We start from the raw sequence: 20,000 nt of genomic DNA, 5'->3' as shown, positions 1-20,000 counted from the left end.
AACAAAACAGACATAATAATAATAGATCACTATCACCACAAATACAGCCATCAACAACCACCATCAGACCTCCAGCCAATGACAGCCATACTTTACAACCAGGGGCATTTCGTCAGTCAATGAGGAAACTTTCTTGCTCGTGTCTCGGCAGGAGGTCATCACCACTATTTCAAAAGGGCTCTAGATGAAGCTACATAGGTTTTTAAGAATGTTTCCAAGGTTCTAGTGACACAATAACAACATTTCTATATTAAGAGGAGAAACACTCTTGAGAACCTAAGTATCTCTGTGGCCTTGAAAAAATACTCCTGATGAAATAATACGGGTTTTCAAGAATGTTTTAATGGTTCTACTGATAGATTAACAACATTTCTACATTATTAATCTTGAAAACCCAGCTAGGTATCTCTGTGGCCTTGAAAAAATACTCGTGATGAAATAACACGGGTTTTCAAGAATGTTTTAATGGTTCTAGTGATAGATTAACAACATTTCTACATTATTAATCTTGAGAACCCAGCTAGGTATCTCTGGCCTTTGCAAGTAGTCTTGGTGAGAGCAAAGCATTTCTAAACACAGGTGGAACCTGTGTTTAGCATTTCTAAAGCACAAAGGAACAAAAACAAGATCAATAACAGAGAACAGGAGCAGGAGAACAAGACCCAGATGGCCTCACCTCAAAGGGAAGCCTCCCCGTCAGGTTGAGTCCCAGCATGACCATCTGAATCACCCAGAAGAAGAGGATGTCGTGACTCGTCTCCACCAAGGTCGTTGGGTAGAAGCGAGCAAGGTCAGGCATGGTCTCTCTCCTCCCCAGACCTGGCCAGCCCAGCGAGGCAAAAGGAAACAGGCAAGAGGAGAACCAGGTGTCCAGAACATCTTCCTCCTGCTGGATGGACATGGAGGCCAAGGGTATGCCTGGGGAGGAACACAGGGTGAGGATGGAAAGTTGCCATTATTACCGTAGCTGTCAAAACTTTTATTTATCTATTGCTACACCAGGTTTATTTTTTTTAACGAGGGTTTGCACACACACACACACACACACACACACACACACACACACACACACACACACACACACACACACACACACCTCAGGGAGACATTAATCTAACCACCAACGCCACCAACCAAGTAGCACTCATGAAGGAATGTGGTCCCAGGATGACTGGGCTTATGGTTTAGTCAAAATGGGTTCCCAGTTCTTCATTCCTGTTACAGTTATCATGCCTGGCAACTAGCACAGGACGCACACACACACACACACACACACACACACACCTCAGGTGTGAAGTAACTCGAGACACGAGACCTTCCTCGTACAAGTTAATTTAGTGAATACTTCCAAATCATTGTTTTTATTGTGGTATGGTGGTGTAAAAAAAGCTAACATTACTAGCCATAAACAGGGAGTATGCAGGGCAAAGCCCCCCTGGGTTCTTTAGGTTACATAACGTTACGTTGTGTTGGGTTAGGTTACGTTCGGTTCTCGGGTAATGTAAAGTTTGGTTAGGCTGGGTAATTTTTGGTTAAGTTAGGTTAATGAAGGAGGTCCATGGAGGGAAAAGCCCCCATGGGTAGTTTAGCTTAGGTTAATGACCTTAAGAGTGTTCTGAAAAACACCAAAGTTCATGTGGTTAGACTAGAAATTTCCTGTTTTCATAACATTCTATTTCTCATTCTTACATTTTCAGGAATGTGAAAAATGATTCATTCACACACACACACACACACACCTCAGGGAGACATTAACCTAACCACCAATGCCACCAACCAAGTAGCACTCATGAAGGAATGTGGTCCCAGGATGACAAAGCTTATGGTTTAGTGAAAATGGGTTCCCAGTTGTTCATTCCTGTTGCCATGCCTGGCAACTAGCATAGGCAACTTATGGGCTAAGCCACCCCAGGACCCCAATCCTACACAAGTACCCTAATGAGACACCTCACTACACGCTGGGCTTATGGCTTAGTGAAAATGTGTTCCCAGTTATTAATTTCTGTTAGTTATGCTTATAAAGACTTGACACATTGCTTCTGGCACTGCTTTTAATTGCTTTGTGTCACAGTGAAAGGGTTAAAGATCACCCATTGCTGGGGCACAACCAGATCCAACTCCAAACCCCAACCTGTAGTTATCAGTCAACACATCTTGCCATGTAGTCAGGGTTAATCAGCTAGCCTTGACAAGTCTAAAAAAAACATTATATAAAGTCCTAAAACTGAGAAATAAACAGAATAGGAAATCAGAATAAACATACACTCACCTCTCGGCAGGGGTGGTGGGGAGGAGGAGGAGGAGGAGGAGGAGGAGGAGGAGGAGGAGGAGGAGGAGGAGGAGGAGGAGGAGGAGACAGACAGACATTAAGGTAACCACCAACACCACCACCAGCACCACCAAGCTAAGCAGGTAGCACTCATGAAGGAATGTGGTCCCACGATGACAGAGCTTATGGTTTAGTGAAAATTGGTTCCCAGTTGTTCATTCCTGTTGCCATGCCTGGCAACTAGCATAGGCAACTTATGGGCTAAGCCACCCCGGGACTCCAATCCTACACAAGTACCCTAATGAGACACCTCACTACACGCTGGGCTTATGGCTTAGTCAAAATGGGTTCCCAGTTATTAATTTCTGTTTCAGTTATGCTTATAAAGACTTCACACATTGCTTCTGGCACTGCTAATTGCTTTGTGTCACAGTGAAAGGGTTAAAGATCACCCATTGCTGGGCCACAACCGGATCCAACTCCACACCCCAACCTGTAGTTATCACTCAACACATCTTGCCATACACTACCAAATTAATAACCTTATACAAAGGAGAAGGAGGGAATGAGAGAAGAGACAACACTACAGTCCAGCCTAACAAATGCCTAGCAAAACGTTCACCTCAAAAAAAAAAAAAAAAAAAATCCAAAATATACAAATATCTGTTCTAAGTTATTCCTCAATTTAACTCCACACTGAGGCACCTTAACCTTAACCTTTCCACTCACCGCGGGGAAAGCGTAGCTGAAGGAAGGGAAACGAAAAAAACGTCACATTTTCAAGCCAAGGCGTACCTTAAAGCGACTCCCTACGTGACTCCATAGTGCAAGAGACCAGTGGCTTAAATATTATAGGATTTTCTTTCTTATAATTATTTTACTGCTCATCTGTGGCCCTTTCTCGTATTTTTCCCATTATTGATTTCTCATGTTCTTATTTTGCAATGCCTTAGCTGTAAATGATGAAGCAATCCAATTATATACATGAATTTGTGTCACTTGAAGCGAACCTACATGACCCACCAAGAGACCGCGGGCTTATATATTCTAGGATTTTCTTTCTTATAATTATTATTTGAGCGCTCATCTCTGGTCTTTTTCGTATTTTTTCCAGCATTAATTTCTCATGTTCTTATTTTGCAATGCCTTAGCTGTTATTATATTAAAGTATTATTTATCTACATATGAGTATTACTGTAAATGTGTGCCATTCGAAAGAAGTATGTGCTCATATGTAAACAAGACCTGACAACAACAATTTAAACTCCATGGACCCAACTCCAAACACTCAGGAGGAACCAAACTGGTCAAATGATGAAACAGTGCGTTTGGTTAACATCATGGCATAAAAACAATGTATAGTAAAGGGACGGTTTCACGCTTCCCTGACCCATGCAGATAAGAAACCTGCATGGGAAGACCTTATGAACTGTAAATGCATGCCTGCAATTTACATGTGAAAAGAACTGAAGAACAAGTTGTAAACTTGTCAAGTGCTGTCCCACTCACGGAAGAAGATTGCCAATATCAACAAAGAGCAGAATCAATCAGGTAAGTTTATATTTGTTTATTTATTCTATTTGTTTATTTATTTAAGGTTAGGTTAGGTTAGGCTAAGATAGTTCAAAGTACCAAAAATAATAATTGGTAAGATTAACAAAGAAAGGTGGTGCGATATCCTAACCTACCCTAACCTAGTTTAACCTAACCTAACCTTCCCTGAGATAAATAAAATCAATAGTAGTAGTGAAAATGCCACCAGGGTCACTATGCTCCAGAATAAACGCTACTCTCTCACAACTCTCTTGTCCCCTAACAAACAAAAAGCATATAACGCACACACACACACACACACACACACACATCTCACTAAATGAAATAGAAAAGCTTCATAAACATAATTTGACCTTCAATGACCTTTCATTCTGGGTCTGCTGAGGTCAAAACAGCAATACATCTGACTTTGAATGACCTTGCGTCCTGGGTCTTGCTGAGGTCAACATATACCAACATAAATAAATACCTCTAAATAAATCAATTTCATGCAACTTGACCTTAAATGATCTGTATTCTGGGCCATACTAAGATCATTTTGCAAGATTTCAATGAATATACCTTTTTCCTGTGTCTGTTCTCTACCTAATCATGTGTGTGTGTGTGTGTGTGTGTGTGTGTTTTCACCTGCTTGAAATCATAAACTGAGATTGCAAGGCTATACATCTATTAAGTCCATTTAAAATACCAGCTATTCTTAGTATAAATTTATGTTACAATGGTTGTTGATGTGTTTCCTACCCCCTTGCTATTTCCTCTTGTTTGCCTTGTGTCCAGAAACAGCAGGTCTTCTCTGTTCTCTTGTTGTCTATGGGTTATTCAAATTATAAACATTACTGTCTATTTTCCTTCTTCTTCCTCTCAGTTCCTTCTTGTTTCTTTCAATTCTCCTTCCTTTTTTATCTTATGTTTGTCAATATCAGCCTTTCTTGTGTTCTTATGGCCTTTTGTTCATTATTTGGGCTACAGTATTATAATAAATTAATAATTCAATAATACTACCATATATTTAGGAAGGGAGCCCTGAACTGTTCCATGCATTCAGAAACACACAGCTTAAACCGAACCACACTTTCAGAACGACTGTACGAGCTCCGCAAGACAAGCCTGGCCCAGGTGATCTGCAACGACAGTGAACGCAAGCTACGGTACGTCCAGCCCAAAGTAATGCTGGAGGCCGACTCTTTCCTGTAAGTAATAATGCCTTGTCACTGTTGCCATTGCTATTTAGTGACCCAAGGAGTGAATGAATATGAATAAGAAAACTTTTGAAGATAGGCTAGTATGTCTAACCTCACCATTCTCCCCCTCATCGACTTAACAAATTTAACCACTCACTTTCTTATGTAGGGCCTCCTGTATGGAACTCTGTGCCTCTCCAAATTCAGGATGTACCCTCTATCACCACATTTAAAACAAAATTTTAAAATCTGATCTTAGCTACCTACTAATTTGAATTATTACCTCATTCTAAAGCAATAGTGTATCCAGACTCTTCTTCTTATCATATCTACCACACTACTTTAAACCTCTGCTTTAAAAAGGCTAACTACAACAGACACATTAAACCTCACTATGTATATATCTCCTAAATGTAACTGTTAGTTATTAATAAATGTTCAAATGTTCTCTCTCTGTTTCCTTATTTTAAAGCAGATGAAAAAGGAGCCACTGAGGTGCTGGTCCTTAACCACAAATTAAAATAACAAGAAGAAGCATCGGCCAAGAAGAGATTACGCGTGGAAAGAGGAAGGATTGGGGCTCGGCTCACGGCAACAGCACCCGTGTGTGCGTTCTTGGGCCGTTCCGGATCTGTGGACTTCCGGCGAGCAAATCCCTTCTTTTAAAGCTGGGTGTTGACTGACCTCTGACAACCTGACTGGTGGTGAGTCCATTCCAGACTATTCCAGTCACCCAGCACTCTTTCTGACAACCAATTCCTCCATACCTAACTGTCACAAGCCTCACTCCACTACCACACAGGGTCAAGCAGAGGTCACTACGAGGGTAAAGGTCAATTTTAAGGCCGTATAATTTCAAAGTATAATCACGGAGTACCACAATAAAAATACAAACACAATCTCTTCAAATCATAATGGGTGAACAAACTCACACACACACACACACACACACACACACACAAGCCAGACATGAACAACACCACCACTGGTCATTGCTTGTTTGAGAGCAGAGATAAAATACTGGACAATTTCTTGACTTGGTAATGCTGCATCCGCCATCTGAGGTCCATTCCTGCAGTCACTGACAGCTGCACTCAGCTAAGTGGAGGAAAGGAAAGTCTGAGTGTGATGCAGGTGGTGGTGGTGGTGGTGGTGGTGGTGTGGTGTGGTGTGGTATATTGGTGTTGATAGATGAAAAGAATTAAAGTCAAAGGAAATTATCAGAAAAAATAAGAGAAGAAGAGAATGTGGAAGATCTGAGAGACACAACAAGCACAACAGACCATTCAGGGCAAGACAAAACAAAAGGTGTTTTACTGACTATACAACAAGCATGACAGACACAGGACAATGGAGGACAGGCAAGTCTACCCCTTGAAGCACAGCAACGCAGAACAAGGAAAAAAAAGCACAACAGCTTCTCAGTCAGGACAAAACAGAAGAACAGCACACCATTTCTTCCTCTGTGCCAGAAAACATTGTAAAGCAGCCACGTTTCAGACCAGGCCAGGCACAGATGTACTGAACCAATAGCAAACCACAGACACACACAAGCCAACTAACACACAAACACACAAACATATATTATTTAGAGCCATGCACATAAACAAACACAAATATTAAGTTATGTTGCTTGAATTTTTTTTTTTTTTAGGCATGCAATAAAATTATTAAAGATGCTGTTTGCAAAATACTAAGCACAATGTAACTATACACAAAAATTTATGATGCATTGGTTAAGACCTGTAGTGTGTGTGTGTGTGTGTGTGTGTGTGTGTGTGTGTGTGTGTGTGTGTGTGTGTGTGTGTGTGTTTGTAATTACTTTGAATATAACTTTATGTCAAACTTCATTGAATTCACCAAATAAATAAATATTCATAAAATATCAAACTTCCTTTTAACTCCAATAAAAATCCCAATATTAACAAGAAAATCAGGTTAGACTTTCTGGTACATTCTGAAACAAGTCTGGCCACACCTCCACTACTTCCTCTAGTTGAAGAGACACAGGTTTTCAAGAGAGTTTTTTTATGGTTCTTCTGACAGATACACAACATTTCTACAGTATCAACAGGAGAAACTCTCTGTGGCCTCGGAAGACAGTGACTGAGAGCACAGCAACCCTCAACATATATACGTACTCACCGGTCAACTATGAAGGCCACCAGGGTACACAACAGGGCCGTAATGTGCAACTACAGAGGGGCATCTCCAATGGTGGTGGTGGTGGTGGTGGTGGTCACATATCCTGGTATCTGTATAGAAAGAAAGAGATTAGATTCACTGGCTTGAATTATGGAATAGTGAAAGACTATAAATAAATAAATATAATCCTTTGCTTTGTTGGGTAGCAAGGTGTTTTATAAAAGCAAGTTTCTCATTAGCTTTGACTTTTGTTGATGCATGCATGCAAGGTAACAAGGCCTGTGGATTTCAAGGTAATGGAACACCTCACAACAACACTAGAACAATGCCTCACCTATCCACCTGCAGCCACATCACAGTGTCTCCTTCTTGACTTGGTAATGCTGTATCCACCATCTGAGGTCCATTCCTGCAGTCACCGACAGCTGCACTCAGCTAAGTGGAGGAAAGGAAAGTCTGAGTGTGACAGATAAATAAGCAGAGCCTGCAAAACTATCACTAATATTATGAAAAAACCCTTGAACACCCTAACAATTAAAAAATATATTAAAATACCAGAAATGAGGCAATTAGGCATTCAATAAACAAATTCTTCTATCTGTCTATGTCTAAACTTTGTAAAAATAAAAAAAAATGACTTTAAATGTGTGGGGCCAGCTGTAGTAGTAGTAGTAGTAGTAGTAGCCTTTCCACTAGGGGTTGAGAGAGCTATTAAGTGAAAGATAGGTGTCTGACTTACCTGATGTCACCTGGAGAGCTGTGAAGGACAGGAGCACAGGAGATCAGGTGTTCACAAGGCAGGTCAACACCACCAGTGTGAGGGGAAGTGTTTGGTGAGCCATACTGATGCTGCATTTGATTCCTGTGATGACCTGGGGGTGGGAAGCAGGTGGGAGGGGTGAGTGAGTGAGTGAAATCTGTCACTGTATACACACTGGGTATACAGTGAAGGTAGGACTCACTCATTGATGAATAACTGTGTGACTGAGTGACATATCATATCCAAGATTGAAATTGTTATTGTCACACATAAAGGAAAGATTGAAGTTTAAAGATGCAAAGTAATTGTATTTAACATTGGCTGAAATACAGTTGTGTTGATCATACTGTATGCTGTTGCTTCCAGGAGGATGTAGGACAGCTGCTTCAAAGGTGCTGGTGGAGCAGTTCAGCATGGACGAGGTGACTGGCAAAGGTAAACGTCAGCTGTTGCAGGAGCATCACTTTTCTGTGTGGCTGGTGTTGATGCTGAATGAGGTCAGGATGCAGGTGGGAGCTGTGTTGGGGACGTGGCCTGCTGGCTGGCACCCCTCATGCCTGTGGGTGTGTGCGACAGTGGGGTGAGGCCGTGCCCTAACAACCTGGCCTCCTTCCTGCCGAACAACACCCGGTGCTCCCAAGACCTGACGGGAGATGTGCTGGCAACAGAAATGTAAGTGAAGATCTGTACTGGGAAAACTTCTTGCAGCTTCACTTCAGACCACTGGTATCTCAGAAGAAGCTGCACTCTGTGTTGTGTCTGATGAGGCTTTACCTGTGAATGGAACCTTACAGCAAAGTATTGGTGAGTCAGATGCAGCTATACCTGTCAGTGGAACATCTCAACACACCACTGATAAGTCTGGTGAGGAAGTTATACCTGTCACTGGAACTTCAGAACTGCTCAAAATACTGAAGAACTGAAATCTGTCATTGGAATATCATAGTGGAATAATACATTAGTGGAGAAAAATAGTGGATTCAGCAGGAGCAATAATATAAATAGACCAGACCAGCAGGAATAATATAAATATAGACATTATACCAGACAAATAGACAGTAGAAAGCCAGACCAGCAGAAGGAATAATCTATCTCTGTTCCTCTTGCACACACAGACTAACACTTTCATCCTTTCTACTTTATAATCACACAATCTCAATCTCTCTCTCTCTCTCTCTCTCTCTCTCTCTCTCTCTCTCTCTCTCTCTCTCTCTCTCTCTCTCTCTCTCTCTCAATATCACCCTGTCATGCCTCTCCCCTCTCTGCCTTACCCGTGATCCTTCTGGTGACTGTGTGGGCAGGCAGCCTGCCTGGCGCTGCCCTTGGCAAACCAGCTGTTTTCCAGCACCACCACCATCTCACTGATGTGTACCAGCTGGTCGGGCACCATCACACCTGGAAGCAAGTCAGCGAGTCAGTAGGTAAGTGTTTCTGTACACAAAGCTGTCAGGTAGATAGACTTAATGAGTTGAGAGGTAATAAATAAATAAATAAATAAATAAATAAATAAACAAACAAAAGGATAAAACCATAAATTAGGGCAGCGTTCCGATGTGTGACAAGGGCACCGGCAGTATGTGGTAATTACCTGCGGGTCGATGGCAGCCTGCAGTCATCACCGCTAATCCTTCCTGCATTTCTGAGGCTTGGCCGACTCAAATTCCACCTTCTGAAATGATTGGGTTAGGTTACCTTAGGCTGTGTCTGTAGTAAGGGACCACACCTGTACATGAGGTCTGATCACTGCCAGATATAACTAATATTTCTTCTACACTTTCATGAACAGCAGTGAAAGAGAAAACATTAAGAGGAGGAGGAGGAGGAGGAGGAGGAGGAGGAGGAGGAGGAGGAGGAGGAGGAGGAGGAATAAGACATACAAGGAAACAGGAATAATAGAAGGAAGACGAGGAGGAGGAGGAGGAGGAGGAATAAGACATACAAGGAAACAGGAATAATAGAAGGAAGACGAGGAGGAGGAAGAGGAGGAGGAGGAGGAGGAGGAGGAGGAGGAGGAGGAGGAGGAAGAGCTGCTCATAGGACTGTGTAGATACAAATGAAAGGAAGAATAAGGCTGTGGCTGTGGATGACTTCATTTAGTTTGGCAAGCTAGATTAAGACAAGTAGTGTGGAGGATACAAAACACACACACACACACACACACACACACATGCACACACACACCCTAACCTGTATATACAAAGACAGTGGGCAGGCTTCACACACTGCCAGTAACAATCATCTCTGTCTCTCTCTCTCCTGGAAGTTAAATTTATCAAAAAACTCAAAGAAATCTTGGTAGAGACTTCAGTGAATCTGTGCTCCTGATGGTGGTGGTGGTGGTGGCAGTGGTGATGGTGGTGGTACTTGGAACACTGGCTCTCTTGTCCCCTCATCCACATCTGAGAGAGAGAGAGAGAGAGATGGTTAGGTTAGGTAGTACTTAGTTACATAGATTGAGACAGAGAGATAGATAAATGGTTAAACAGAAAGTTAAATAGACCGAGAGATAGATGGTTAGATTAGGTAAACAGATAGACATTGAGACAAGCAGAGATAGGCCTAGTTAGGTTAGGTCCAGCAGATACTTAGATAAATGGGTAAACTGAGAGATTAATAGATAAAATAACAGACAGATAAATAAGCAGAGCCTGCAAAACTATCACTAATATTATGAAAAAAACCCTTGAACACCCTAAGGCCGGGCGCACATTGAGACGCAGGCAACACAGGCGACACAGCACAGAGCAGGGCAGAAAACTGCATCTCACCGGTTTAAACCTAAGCACGCATATTGACACGCAGGACAGCACAGCACAGATGCAGACCTGTGCCGGCCAGCGCGACGCAGTCGTTCCAACGCAGTTTCCTGTGCCACGTGCGGCGCAGCTCGATAGCAACTTGCTCTTCAGTACTCACAATGTCGTCCACAGAGCAACTCATAGAGGCTGTTCGCCATCAAAGAGTGCTGTATGACACTAGTCATCCTCATTATATGAGAGGAACTTATAAGAACGAGTTATGGGCAAATTCTCCATGTGTTTTCCTCTTCTCCAAGTATTCACTCCTCCACACTGACCTCTTTGCTCTACAAATGTCATATAATAACGTTACTTTCTCCAACTCGTTTTCTGAGTCGGAATCGGAACTAAGGTTTCCAAAGTCATTTTTGGCAACAGCCATGATCAACACTACCGCACAGGACGACAGCCTGCTTCTCAATGTGCGCACCACGCCTGTGCTGCGCTGTGCTGCCCTGCCCTGCCCTGCCCTGCGTCTGCCCTGCTCTGTGCTGCCCTGCGTCTCAATGTGCGCCTTGCCTAACAATTAAAAAATCATTAAAATACCAGAAATGAGGCAATTAGGCATTCAACAAACAAATTCTTCTATCTGTCTATGTCTAAACTTTGTAAAAATCCATAAAAAATGACTTAAATATGTATGTGGGCAGCTGTGGTGTGTCCTTGGCCCCCTGTAGTGTACTCCTTTTGCCTTTTATTATTATTAGTAGTAGTAGTAGTAGTAGTAGTAGTAGTAGTAGTAGTAGTAGTAGTAGTAGTAGTAGTAGTAGTAGTAGTAGCAGCAGCCTTTCCACTAGGGATTGAGAGAGCTATTCAGGTGAAAGATAGGTGTCTGACTTACCTGATGTCACCTGGAGAGCTGTGAAGGACAGGAGCACAGGAGATCAGGTGTTCACAAGGCAGGTCAACACCACCAGTGTGAGGGGAAGTGTTTGGTGAGCCATACTGATGCTGCATTTGATTCCTGTGATGACCTGGGGGTGGGAAGCAGGTGGGAGGGGTGAGTGAGAGTGAAATCTGTCACTGTATACACACTGGGTATACAGTGAAGGTAGGACTCACTCATTGATGAATAACTGTGTGACTGAGTGACTGACTGACTGAATGACTGAGTGACATATCATATCCAAGATTGAAACTGTTATTGTCACACATAAAGGGAACATTGAAGTTTAAACATGCAAAGTAACTGTATTTAACATTGGCTGACATAGTGGAATAATACATTAGTGGAGAAAAATAGTGGATTCAGCAGGAGGAATAATATAAATAGACCAGACCAGCAGGAATATAAAATAATATAGACAGTTGACCAGACAAATAGACAGTAGAAAGCCAGACCAGCAGGAGGAATAATCTATCTCTGTTCCTCTTGCACACACAGACTAACACCTTCATCCTTTCTACTTTATAATCACACAATCTCTCTCTCTCTCTCTCTCTCTCTCTCTCTCTCTCTCTCTCTCTCTCTCTCTCTCTCTCTCTCTCTCTCTCTCTCTCTCTCTCTCTCTCTCTCTCTCTCAATATCACCCTGTCATGCCTCTCCCCTCTCTGCCTTACCTGTGATCCTTCTGGTGACTGTGTGGGCGGGCAGCCTGCCTGACGCTGCACTTGGCAAACCAGCTGTTTTCCAGCACCACCACCATCTCACTGATGTGTACCAGCTGGTCGGGCACCATCACACCTGGAAGCAAGTCAGTGAGTCAGTAGGTGTTTCTGTACACAAAGCTGTCAGGTAGATAGACTTAATGAGTTGAGAGGTAATAAATAAATAAATAAATAAATAAACAAACAAAAGGATAAAACCATAAATTAGGGCAGCGTTCCGATGTGTGACAAGGGCACCGGCAGTATGTGGTAATTACCTGCGGGTCGATGGCAGCCTGCAGTCATCACCGCTAATCCTTCCTGCATTTCTGAGGCTTGGCCGACTCAAATTCCACCTTCTGAAATGATTGGGTTAGGTTACCTTAGGCTGTGTCTGTAGTAAGGGACCACATCTGCACATGAGGTCTGATCACTGCCAGATATAACTAATATTTCTTCAACACTTTCATGAACAGCAGTGAAAGAGAAAACATTAAGAGGAGGAGGAGGAGGAGGAGGAGGAGGAGGAGGAGGAATAAGACATACAAGGAAACAGGAATAATAGAAGGAAGACGAGGAGGAGGAGGAGGAGGAGGAGGAGGAGGAGGAGGAGGAGGAGGAGGAATAAGACATACAAGGAAACAGGAATAATAGAAGGAAGACGAGGAGGAGGAAGAGGAGGAGGAGGAGGAGGAGGAGGAGGAGGAGGAGGAGGAGGAGGAGGAGGAGGAGGAGGAAGAGCTGCTCATAGGACTGTGTAGATACAAATGAAAGGAAGAATAAGGCTGTGGCTGTGGATGACTTCATTTAGTTTGGCAAGCTAGATTAAGACAAGCAGTGTGGAGGATACAAAACACACACACACTCACACACACACACACACACACACACACACACCCTAACCTGTATATACAAAGACAGTGGGCAGGCTTCACACACTGCCAGTAACAATCATCTCTGTCTCTCTCTCTCCTGGAAGTTAAATTTATCAAAAAACTCAAAGAAATCTTGGTAGAGACTTCAGTGAATCTGTGCTCCTGATGGTGGTGGTGGTGGTGGTGGCAGTGGTGATGGTGGTGGTACTTGGAACACTGGCTCTCTTGTCCCCTCATCCACATCTGAGAAAGAGAGAGAGAGAGATGGTTAGGTTAGGTAGTACTTAGTTACATAGATTGAGACAGAGAGATAGATAAATGGTTAAACAGAAAGTTAAATAGACCGAGAGATAGATGGTTAGATTAGGTAAACAGATAGACATTGAGACAAGCAGAGATAGGCCTAGTTAGGTTAGGTCCAGCAGATACTTAGATAAATGGGTAAACTGAGAGATTAATAGATAAAATAACAGACAGATAAATAAGCAGAGCCTGCAAAACTATCACTAATATTATGAAAAAAACCCTTGAACACCCTAAGGCCGGGCGCACATTGAGACGCAGGCAACACAGGCGACACAGCACAGAGCAGGGCAGAAAACTGCATCTCACCGGTTTAAACCTAAGCACGCATATTGACACGCAGGACAGCACAGCACAGATGCAGACCTGTGCCGGCCAGCGCGACGCAGTCGTTCCAACGCAGTTTCCTGTGCCACGTGCGGCGCAGCTCGATAGCAACTTGCTCTTCAGTACTCACAATGTCGTCCACAGAGCAACTCATAGAGGCTGTTCGCCATCAAAGAGTGCTGTATGACACTAGTCATCCTCATTATATGAGAGGAACTTATAAGAACGAGTTATGGGCAAATTCTCCATGTGTTTTCCTCTTCTCCAAGTATTCACTCCTCCACACTGACCTCTTTGCTCTACAAATGTCATATAATAACGTTACTTTCTCCAACTCGTTTTCTGAGTCGGAATCGGAACTAAGGTTTCCAAAGTCATTTTTGGCAACAGCCATGATCAACACTACCGCACAGGACGACAGCCTGCTTCTCAATGTGCGCACCACGCCTGTGCTGCGCTGTGCTGCCCTGCCCTGCCCTGCCCTGCGTCTGCCCTGCTCTGTGCTGCCCTGCGTCTCAATGTGCGCCTTGCCTAACAATTAAAAAATCATTAAAATACCAGAAATGAGGCAATTAGGCATTCAACAAACAAATTCTTCTATCTGTCTATGTCTAAACTTTGTAAAAATCCATAAAAAATGACTTAAATATGTATGTGGGCAGCTGTGGTGTGTCCTTGGCCCCCTGTAGTGTACTCCTTTTGCCTTTTATTATTATTAGTAGTAGTAGTAGTAGTAGTAGTAGTAGTAGTAGTAGTAGTAGTAGTAGTAGTAGTAGTAGTAGTAGTAGTAGCAGCAGCCTTTCCACTAGGGATTGAGAGAGCTATTCAGGTGAAAGATAGGTGTCTGACTTACCTGATGTCACCTGGAGAGCTGTGAAGGACAGGAGCACAGGAGATCAGGTGTTCACAAGGCAGGTCAACACCACCAGTGTGAGGGGAAGTGTTTGGTGAGCCATACTGATGCTGCATTTGATTCCTGTGATGACCTGGGGGTGGGAAGCAGGTGGGAGGGGTGAGTGAGTGAGTGAAATCTGTCACTGTATACACACTGGGTATACAGTGAAGGTAGGACTCACTCATTGATGAATAACTGTGTGACTGAGTGACTGACTGACTGAATGACTGAGTGACATATCATATCCAAGATTGAAACTGTTATTGTCACACATAAAGGGAACATTGAAGTTTAAACATGCAAAGTAACTGTATTTAACATTGGCTGACATAGTGGAATAATACATTAGTGGAGAAAAATAGTGGATTCAGCAGGAGGAATAATATAAATAGACCAGACCAGCAGGAATATAAAATAATATAGACAGTTGACCAGACAAATAGACAGTAGAAAGCCAGACCAGCAGGAGGAATAATCTATCTCTGTTCCTCTTGCACACACAGACTAACACCTTCATCCTTTCTACTTTATAATCACACAATCTCTCTCTCTCTCTCTCTCTCTCTCTCTCTCTCTCTCTCTCTCTCTCTCTCTCTCTCTCTCTCTCTCTCTCTCTCTCTCTCTCTCTCTCTCAATATCACCCTGTCATGCCTCTCCCCTCTCTGCCTTACCTGTGATCCTTCTGGTGACTGTGTGGGCGGGCAGCCTGCCTGACGCTGCACTTGGCAAACCAGCTGTTTTCCAGCACCACCACCATCTCACTGATGTGTACCAGCTGGTCGGGCACCATCACACCTGGAAGCAAGTCAGTGAGTCAGTAGGTGTTTCTGTACACAAAGCTGTCAGGTAGATAGACTTAATGAGTTGAGAGGTAATAAATAAATAAATAAATAAATAAACAAACAAAAGGATAAAACCATAAATTAGGGCAGCGTTCCGATGTGTGACAAGGGCACCGGCAGTATGTGGTAATTACCTGCGGGTCGATGGCAGCCTGCAGTCATCACCGCTAATCCTTCCTGCATTTCTGAGGCTTGGCCGACTCAAATTCCACCTTCTGAAATGATTGGGTTAGGTTACCTTAGGCTGTGTCTGTAGTAAGGGACCACATCTGCACATGAGGTCTGATCACTGCCAGATATAACTAATATTTCTTCAACACTTTCATGAACAGCAGTGAAAGAGAAAACATTAAGAGGAGGAGGAGGAGGAGGAGGAGGAGGAGGAGGAGGAATAAGACATACAAGGAAACAGGAATAATAGAAGGAAGACGAGGAGGAGGAGGAGGAGGAGGAGGAGGAGGAGGAGGAGGAGGAGGAATAAGACATACAAGGAAACAGGAATAATAGAAGGAAGACGAGGAGGAGGAAGAGGAGGAGGAGGAGGAGGAGGAGGAGGAGGAGGAGGAGGAGGAGGAGGAGGAGGAGGAGGAAGAGCTGCTCATAGGACTGTGTAGATACAAATGAAAGGAAGAATAAGGCTGTGGCTGTGGATGACTTCATTTAGTTTGGCAAGCTAGATTAAGACAAGCAGTGTGGAGGATACAAAACACACACACACTCACACACACACACACACACACACACACACACACACACACACACACACACACACCCTAACCTGTATATACAAAGACAGTGGGCAGGCTTCACACACTGCCAGTAACAATCATCTCTGTCTCTCTCTCTCCTGGAAGTTAAATTTATCAAAAAACTCAAAGAAATCTTGGTAGAGACTTCAGTGAATCTGTGCTCCTGATGGTGGTGGTGGTGGTGGTGGCAGTGGTGATGGTGGTGGTACTTGGAACACTGGCTCTCTTGTCCCCTCATCCACATCTGAGAAAGAGAGAGAGAGAGATGGTTAGGTTAGGTAGTACTTAGTTACATAGATTGAGACAGAGAGATAGATAAATGGTTAAACAGAAAGTTAAATAGACTGAGAGATAGATGGTTAGATTAGGTAAACAGATAGACATTGAGACAAGCAGAGATAGGCCTAGTTAGGTTAGGTCCAGCAGATACTTAGATAAATGGGTAAACTGAGAGATTAATAGATAAAATAACAGACAGATAAATAAGCAGAGCCTGCAAAACTATCACTAATATTATGAAAAAAACCCTTGAACACCCTAAGGCCGGGCGCACATTGAGACGCAGGCAACACAGGTGACACAGCACAGAGCAGGGCAGAAAACTGCATCTCACCGGTTTAAACCTAAGCACGCATATTGACACGCAGGACAGCACAGCACAGATGCAGACCTGTGCCGGCCAGCGCGACGCAGTCGTTCCAACGCAGTTTCCTGTGCCACGTGCGGCGCAGCTCGATAGCAACTTGCTCTTCAGTACTCACAATGTCGTCCACAGAGCAACTCATAGAGGCTGTTCGCCATCAAAGAGTGCTGTATGACACTAGTCATCCTCATTATATGAGAGGAACTTATAAGAACGAGTTATGGGCAAATTCTCCATGTGTTTTCCTCTTCTCCAAGTATTCACTCCTCCACACTGACCTCTTTGCTCTACAAATGTCATATAATAACGTTACTTTCTCCAACTCGTTTTCTGAGTCGGAATCGGAACTAAGGTTTCCAAAGTCATTTTTGGCAACAGCCATGATCAACACTACCGCACAGGACGACAGCCTGCTTCTCAATGTGCGCACCACGCCTGTGCTGCGCTGTGCTGCCCTGCCCTGCCCTGCCCTGCGTCTGCCCTGCTCTGTGCTGCCCTGCGTCTCAATGTGCGCCTTGCCTAACAATTAAAAAATCATTAAAATACCAGAAATGAGGCAATTAGGCATTCAACAAACAAATTCTTCTATCTGTCTATGTCTAAACTTTGTAAAAATCCATAAAAAATGACTTAAATATGTATGTGGGCAGCTGTGGTGTGTCCTTGGCCCCCTGTAGTGTACTCCTTTTGCCTTTTATTATTATTATTATTATTATTAGTAGTAGTAGTAGTAGTAGTAGTAGTAGTAGTAGTAGTAGTAGTAGTAGTAGTAGTAGCAGCAGCCTTTCCACTAGGGATTGAGAGAGCTATTCAGGTGAAAGATAGGTGTCTGACTTACCTGATGTCACCTGGAGAGCTGTGAAGGACAGGAGCACAGGAGATCAGGTGTTCACAAGGCAGGTCAACACCACCAGTGTGAGGGGAAGTGTTTGGTGAGCCATACTGATGCTGCATTTGATTCCTGTGATGACCTGGGGGTGGGAAGCAGGTGGGAGGGGTGAGTGAGTGAGTGAAATCTGTCACTGTATACACACTGGGTATACAGTGAAGGTAGGACTCACTCATTGATGAATAACTGTGTGACTGAGTGACTGACTGACTGAATGACTGAGTGACATATCATATCCAAGATTGAAACTGTTATTGTCACACATAAAGGGAACATTGAAGTTTAAACATGCAAAGTAACTGTATTTAACATTGGCTGACATAGTGGAATAATACATTAGTGGAGAAAAATAGTGGATTCAGCAGGAGGAATAATATAAATAGACCAGACCAGCAGGAATATAAAATAATATAGACAGTTGACCAGACAAATAGACAGTAGAAAGCCAGACCAGCAGGAGGAATAATCTATCTCTGTTCCTCTTGCACACACAGACTAACACCTTCATCCTTTCTACTTTATAATCACACAATCTCTCTCTCTCTCTCTCTCTCTCTCTCTCTCTCTCTCTCTCTCTCTCTCTCTCTCTCTCTCTCTCTCTCTCTCTCTCTCTCTCTCTCTCTCTCAATATCACCCTGTCATGCCTCTCCCCTCTCTGCCTTACCTGTGATCCTTCTGGTGACTGTGTGGGCGGGCAGCCTGCCTGACGCTGCACTTGGCAAACCAGCTGTTTTCCAGCACCACCACCATCTCACTGATGTGTACCAGCTGGTCGGGCACCATCACACCTGGAAGCAAGTCAGTGAGTCAGTAGGTGTTTCTGTACACAAAGCTGTCAGGTAGATAGACTTAATGAGTTGAGAGGTAATAAATAAATAAATAAATAAATAAATAAATAAACAAACAAAAGGATAAAACCATAAATTAGGGCAGCGTTCCGATGTGTGACAAGGGCACCGGCAGTATGTGGTAATTACCTGCGGGTCGATGGCAGCCTGCAGTCATCACCGCTAATCCTTCCTGCATTTCTGAGGCTTGGCCGACTCAAATTCCACCTTCTGAAATGATTGGGTTAGGTTACCTTAGGCTGTGTCTGTAGTAAGGGACCACACCTGTACATGAGGTCTGATCACTGCCAGATATAACTAATATTTCTTCTACACTTTCATGAACAGCAGTGAAAGAGAAAACATTAAGAGGAGGAGGAGGAGGAGGAAGAGGAGCTGCTCATAGGACTGTGTAGATACAAATGAAAGGAAGAATAAGGCTGTGGCTGTGGATGACTTCATTTAGTTTGGCAAGCTAGATTAAGACAAGCAGTGTGGAGGATACAAAACGCTCACACACACACACACACCCTAACCTGTATATACAAAGACAGTGGGCAGGCTTCACACACTGCCTTTAACAATCAGCATCTCTCTCTCTCCTGGAAGTTAAATTTATCAAAAAACTCAAAGAAATCTTGGTAGAGACTTCAGTGAATCTGTGCTCCTGATGGTGGTGGTGGTGGTGGCAGTGGTGATGGTGGTGGTACTTGGAACACTGGCTCTCTTGTCCCCTCATCCACATTCTGAGAGAGAGAGATAGAGATGGTTAGATTAGGTAGGTACTTAGTTACATAGATTGAGATAGAGACATAGATAAATGGTTAAACAGAAAGTTAAATAGACTGAGAGATAGATGGTTAGATTAGGTAAATAGATAAGACATTGAGAGATAAACAGATAGGCCTAGTTAAGTTAGGTCCAGCAGATACTTAGATAAATGGGTACACTGAGAGATTAATAGATAAAAAATCAGACATAAATAAGCAAAGCCTACAAAACTCTCACTAATATTATGAAAAAACACCTTGAACACCCTAACAATTAAAAAATATATTAAAATACCAGAAATGAAGCAATTAGGCATTCAACAAACAAATTCTTTTATCTGTCTATGTCTAAACTTTGTAAAAATTTTAAAAAATGGCTTTAAATGTGTGTGGCCAGCTGTAGTAGTCATAGTAGTAGTAGTAGTAGTAGTAAGTAAGAAGGAATTAGTAAGTAAGGAGGAATTAGTTGTCAAAGAGAGTGGTGGGTGACTGGAATAGTCTGGAATGGACTCACCACCATTCAGGCCTCCTTAAGTACTGTTCACCTTTGGGAGGAAAATTATTATTTTTTTTTTCTAATGCAATC

At 43.1% G+C, this 20,000-nt stretch overlaps 1 protein-coding gene and 1 long non-coding RNA gene across 13 annotated transcripts in view; one reads left to right on the top strand and one right to left on the bottom strand.

The window, feature by feature from the left end:
- Positions 1-20,000, bottom strand: part of LOC135094079 (uncharacterized) — a 37,698-nt gene that overhangs the window by 8,016 nt on the left and 9,682 nt on the right. For 7 of the 11 annotated variants that reach the window (XR_010263583.1, XR_010263587.1, XR_010263586.1 and 4 more), the window contains 20 exons: positions 19,181-19,390; positions 18,795-18,875; positions 18,482-18,605; positions 17,767-17,899; positions 16,315-16,529; positions 15,671-15,751; positions 15,366-15,489; positions 14,653-14,785; positions 13,198-13,412; positions 12,573-12,653; positions 12,268-12,391; positions 11,549-11,681; positions 10,097-10,308; positions 9,498-9,578; positions 9,181-9,304; positions 8,257-8,567; positions 7,889-8,021; positions 7,484-7,584; positions 7,150-7,259; positions 677-918 (listed from right to left, as the gene is read on the bottom strand). Coding sequence is in view for 3 of the 11 variants with exons in the window: in XM_063993846.1 (XP_063849916.1) it covers positions 8,408-8,567; positions 9,181-9,304; positions 9,498-9,546 (333 nt within the window). In the remaining 8 variants the exon portion in view is untranslated. Of the gene's footprint in view, positions 1-676; positions 919-5,854; positions 6,103-7,149; positions 7,260-7,483; positions 7,585-7,888; positions 8,022-8,256; positions 8,568-9,180; positions 9,305-9,497; positions 9,579-10,096; positions 10,309-11,548; positions 11,682-12,267; positions 12,392-12,572; positions 12,654-13,197; positions 13,413-14,652; positions 14,786-15,365; positions 15,490-15,670; positions 15,752-16,314; positions 16,530-17,766; positions 17,900-18,481; positions 18,606-18,794; positions 18,876-19,180; positions 19,391-20,000 lie in introns of those variants that run through there. The other 4 variants (XR_010263582.1, XM_063993846.1, XM_063993848.1 and 1 more) reach the window with 4 other exon arrangements.
- LOC135094080 (uncharacterized) lies at positions 3,349-5,766 on the top strand. Of its 2 annotated transcripts, none has more exons than XR_010263590.1 (3): positions 3,349-3,820; positions 4,902-5,013; positions 5,480-5,766. It is a non-coding gene; the product is annotated as an uncharacterized LOC135094080 (long non-coding RNA). The 2 variants fall into 2 exon arrangements; XR_010263589.1 differs by having other exon boundaries at positions 5,477-5,766.

This window comes from Scylla paramamosain, chromosome 44 (assembly GCF_035594125.1).
Source record: "Scylla paramamosain isolate STU-SP2022 chromosome 44, ASM3559412v1, whole genome shotgun sequence".
Taxonomy (NCBI): Eukaryota; Metazoa; Arthropoda; class Malacostraca; order Decapoda; family Portunidae; genus Scylla; species Scylla paramamosain.
Note: the sequence above shows the minus strand (reverse complement) of the source record. Positions and strands in the feature narration are given on the sequence as shown.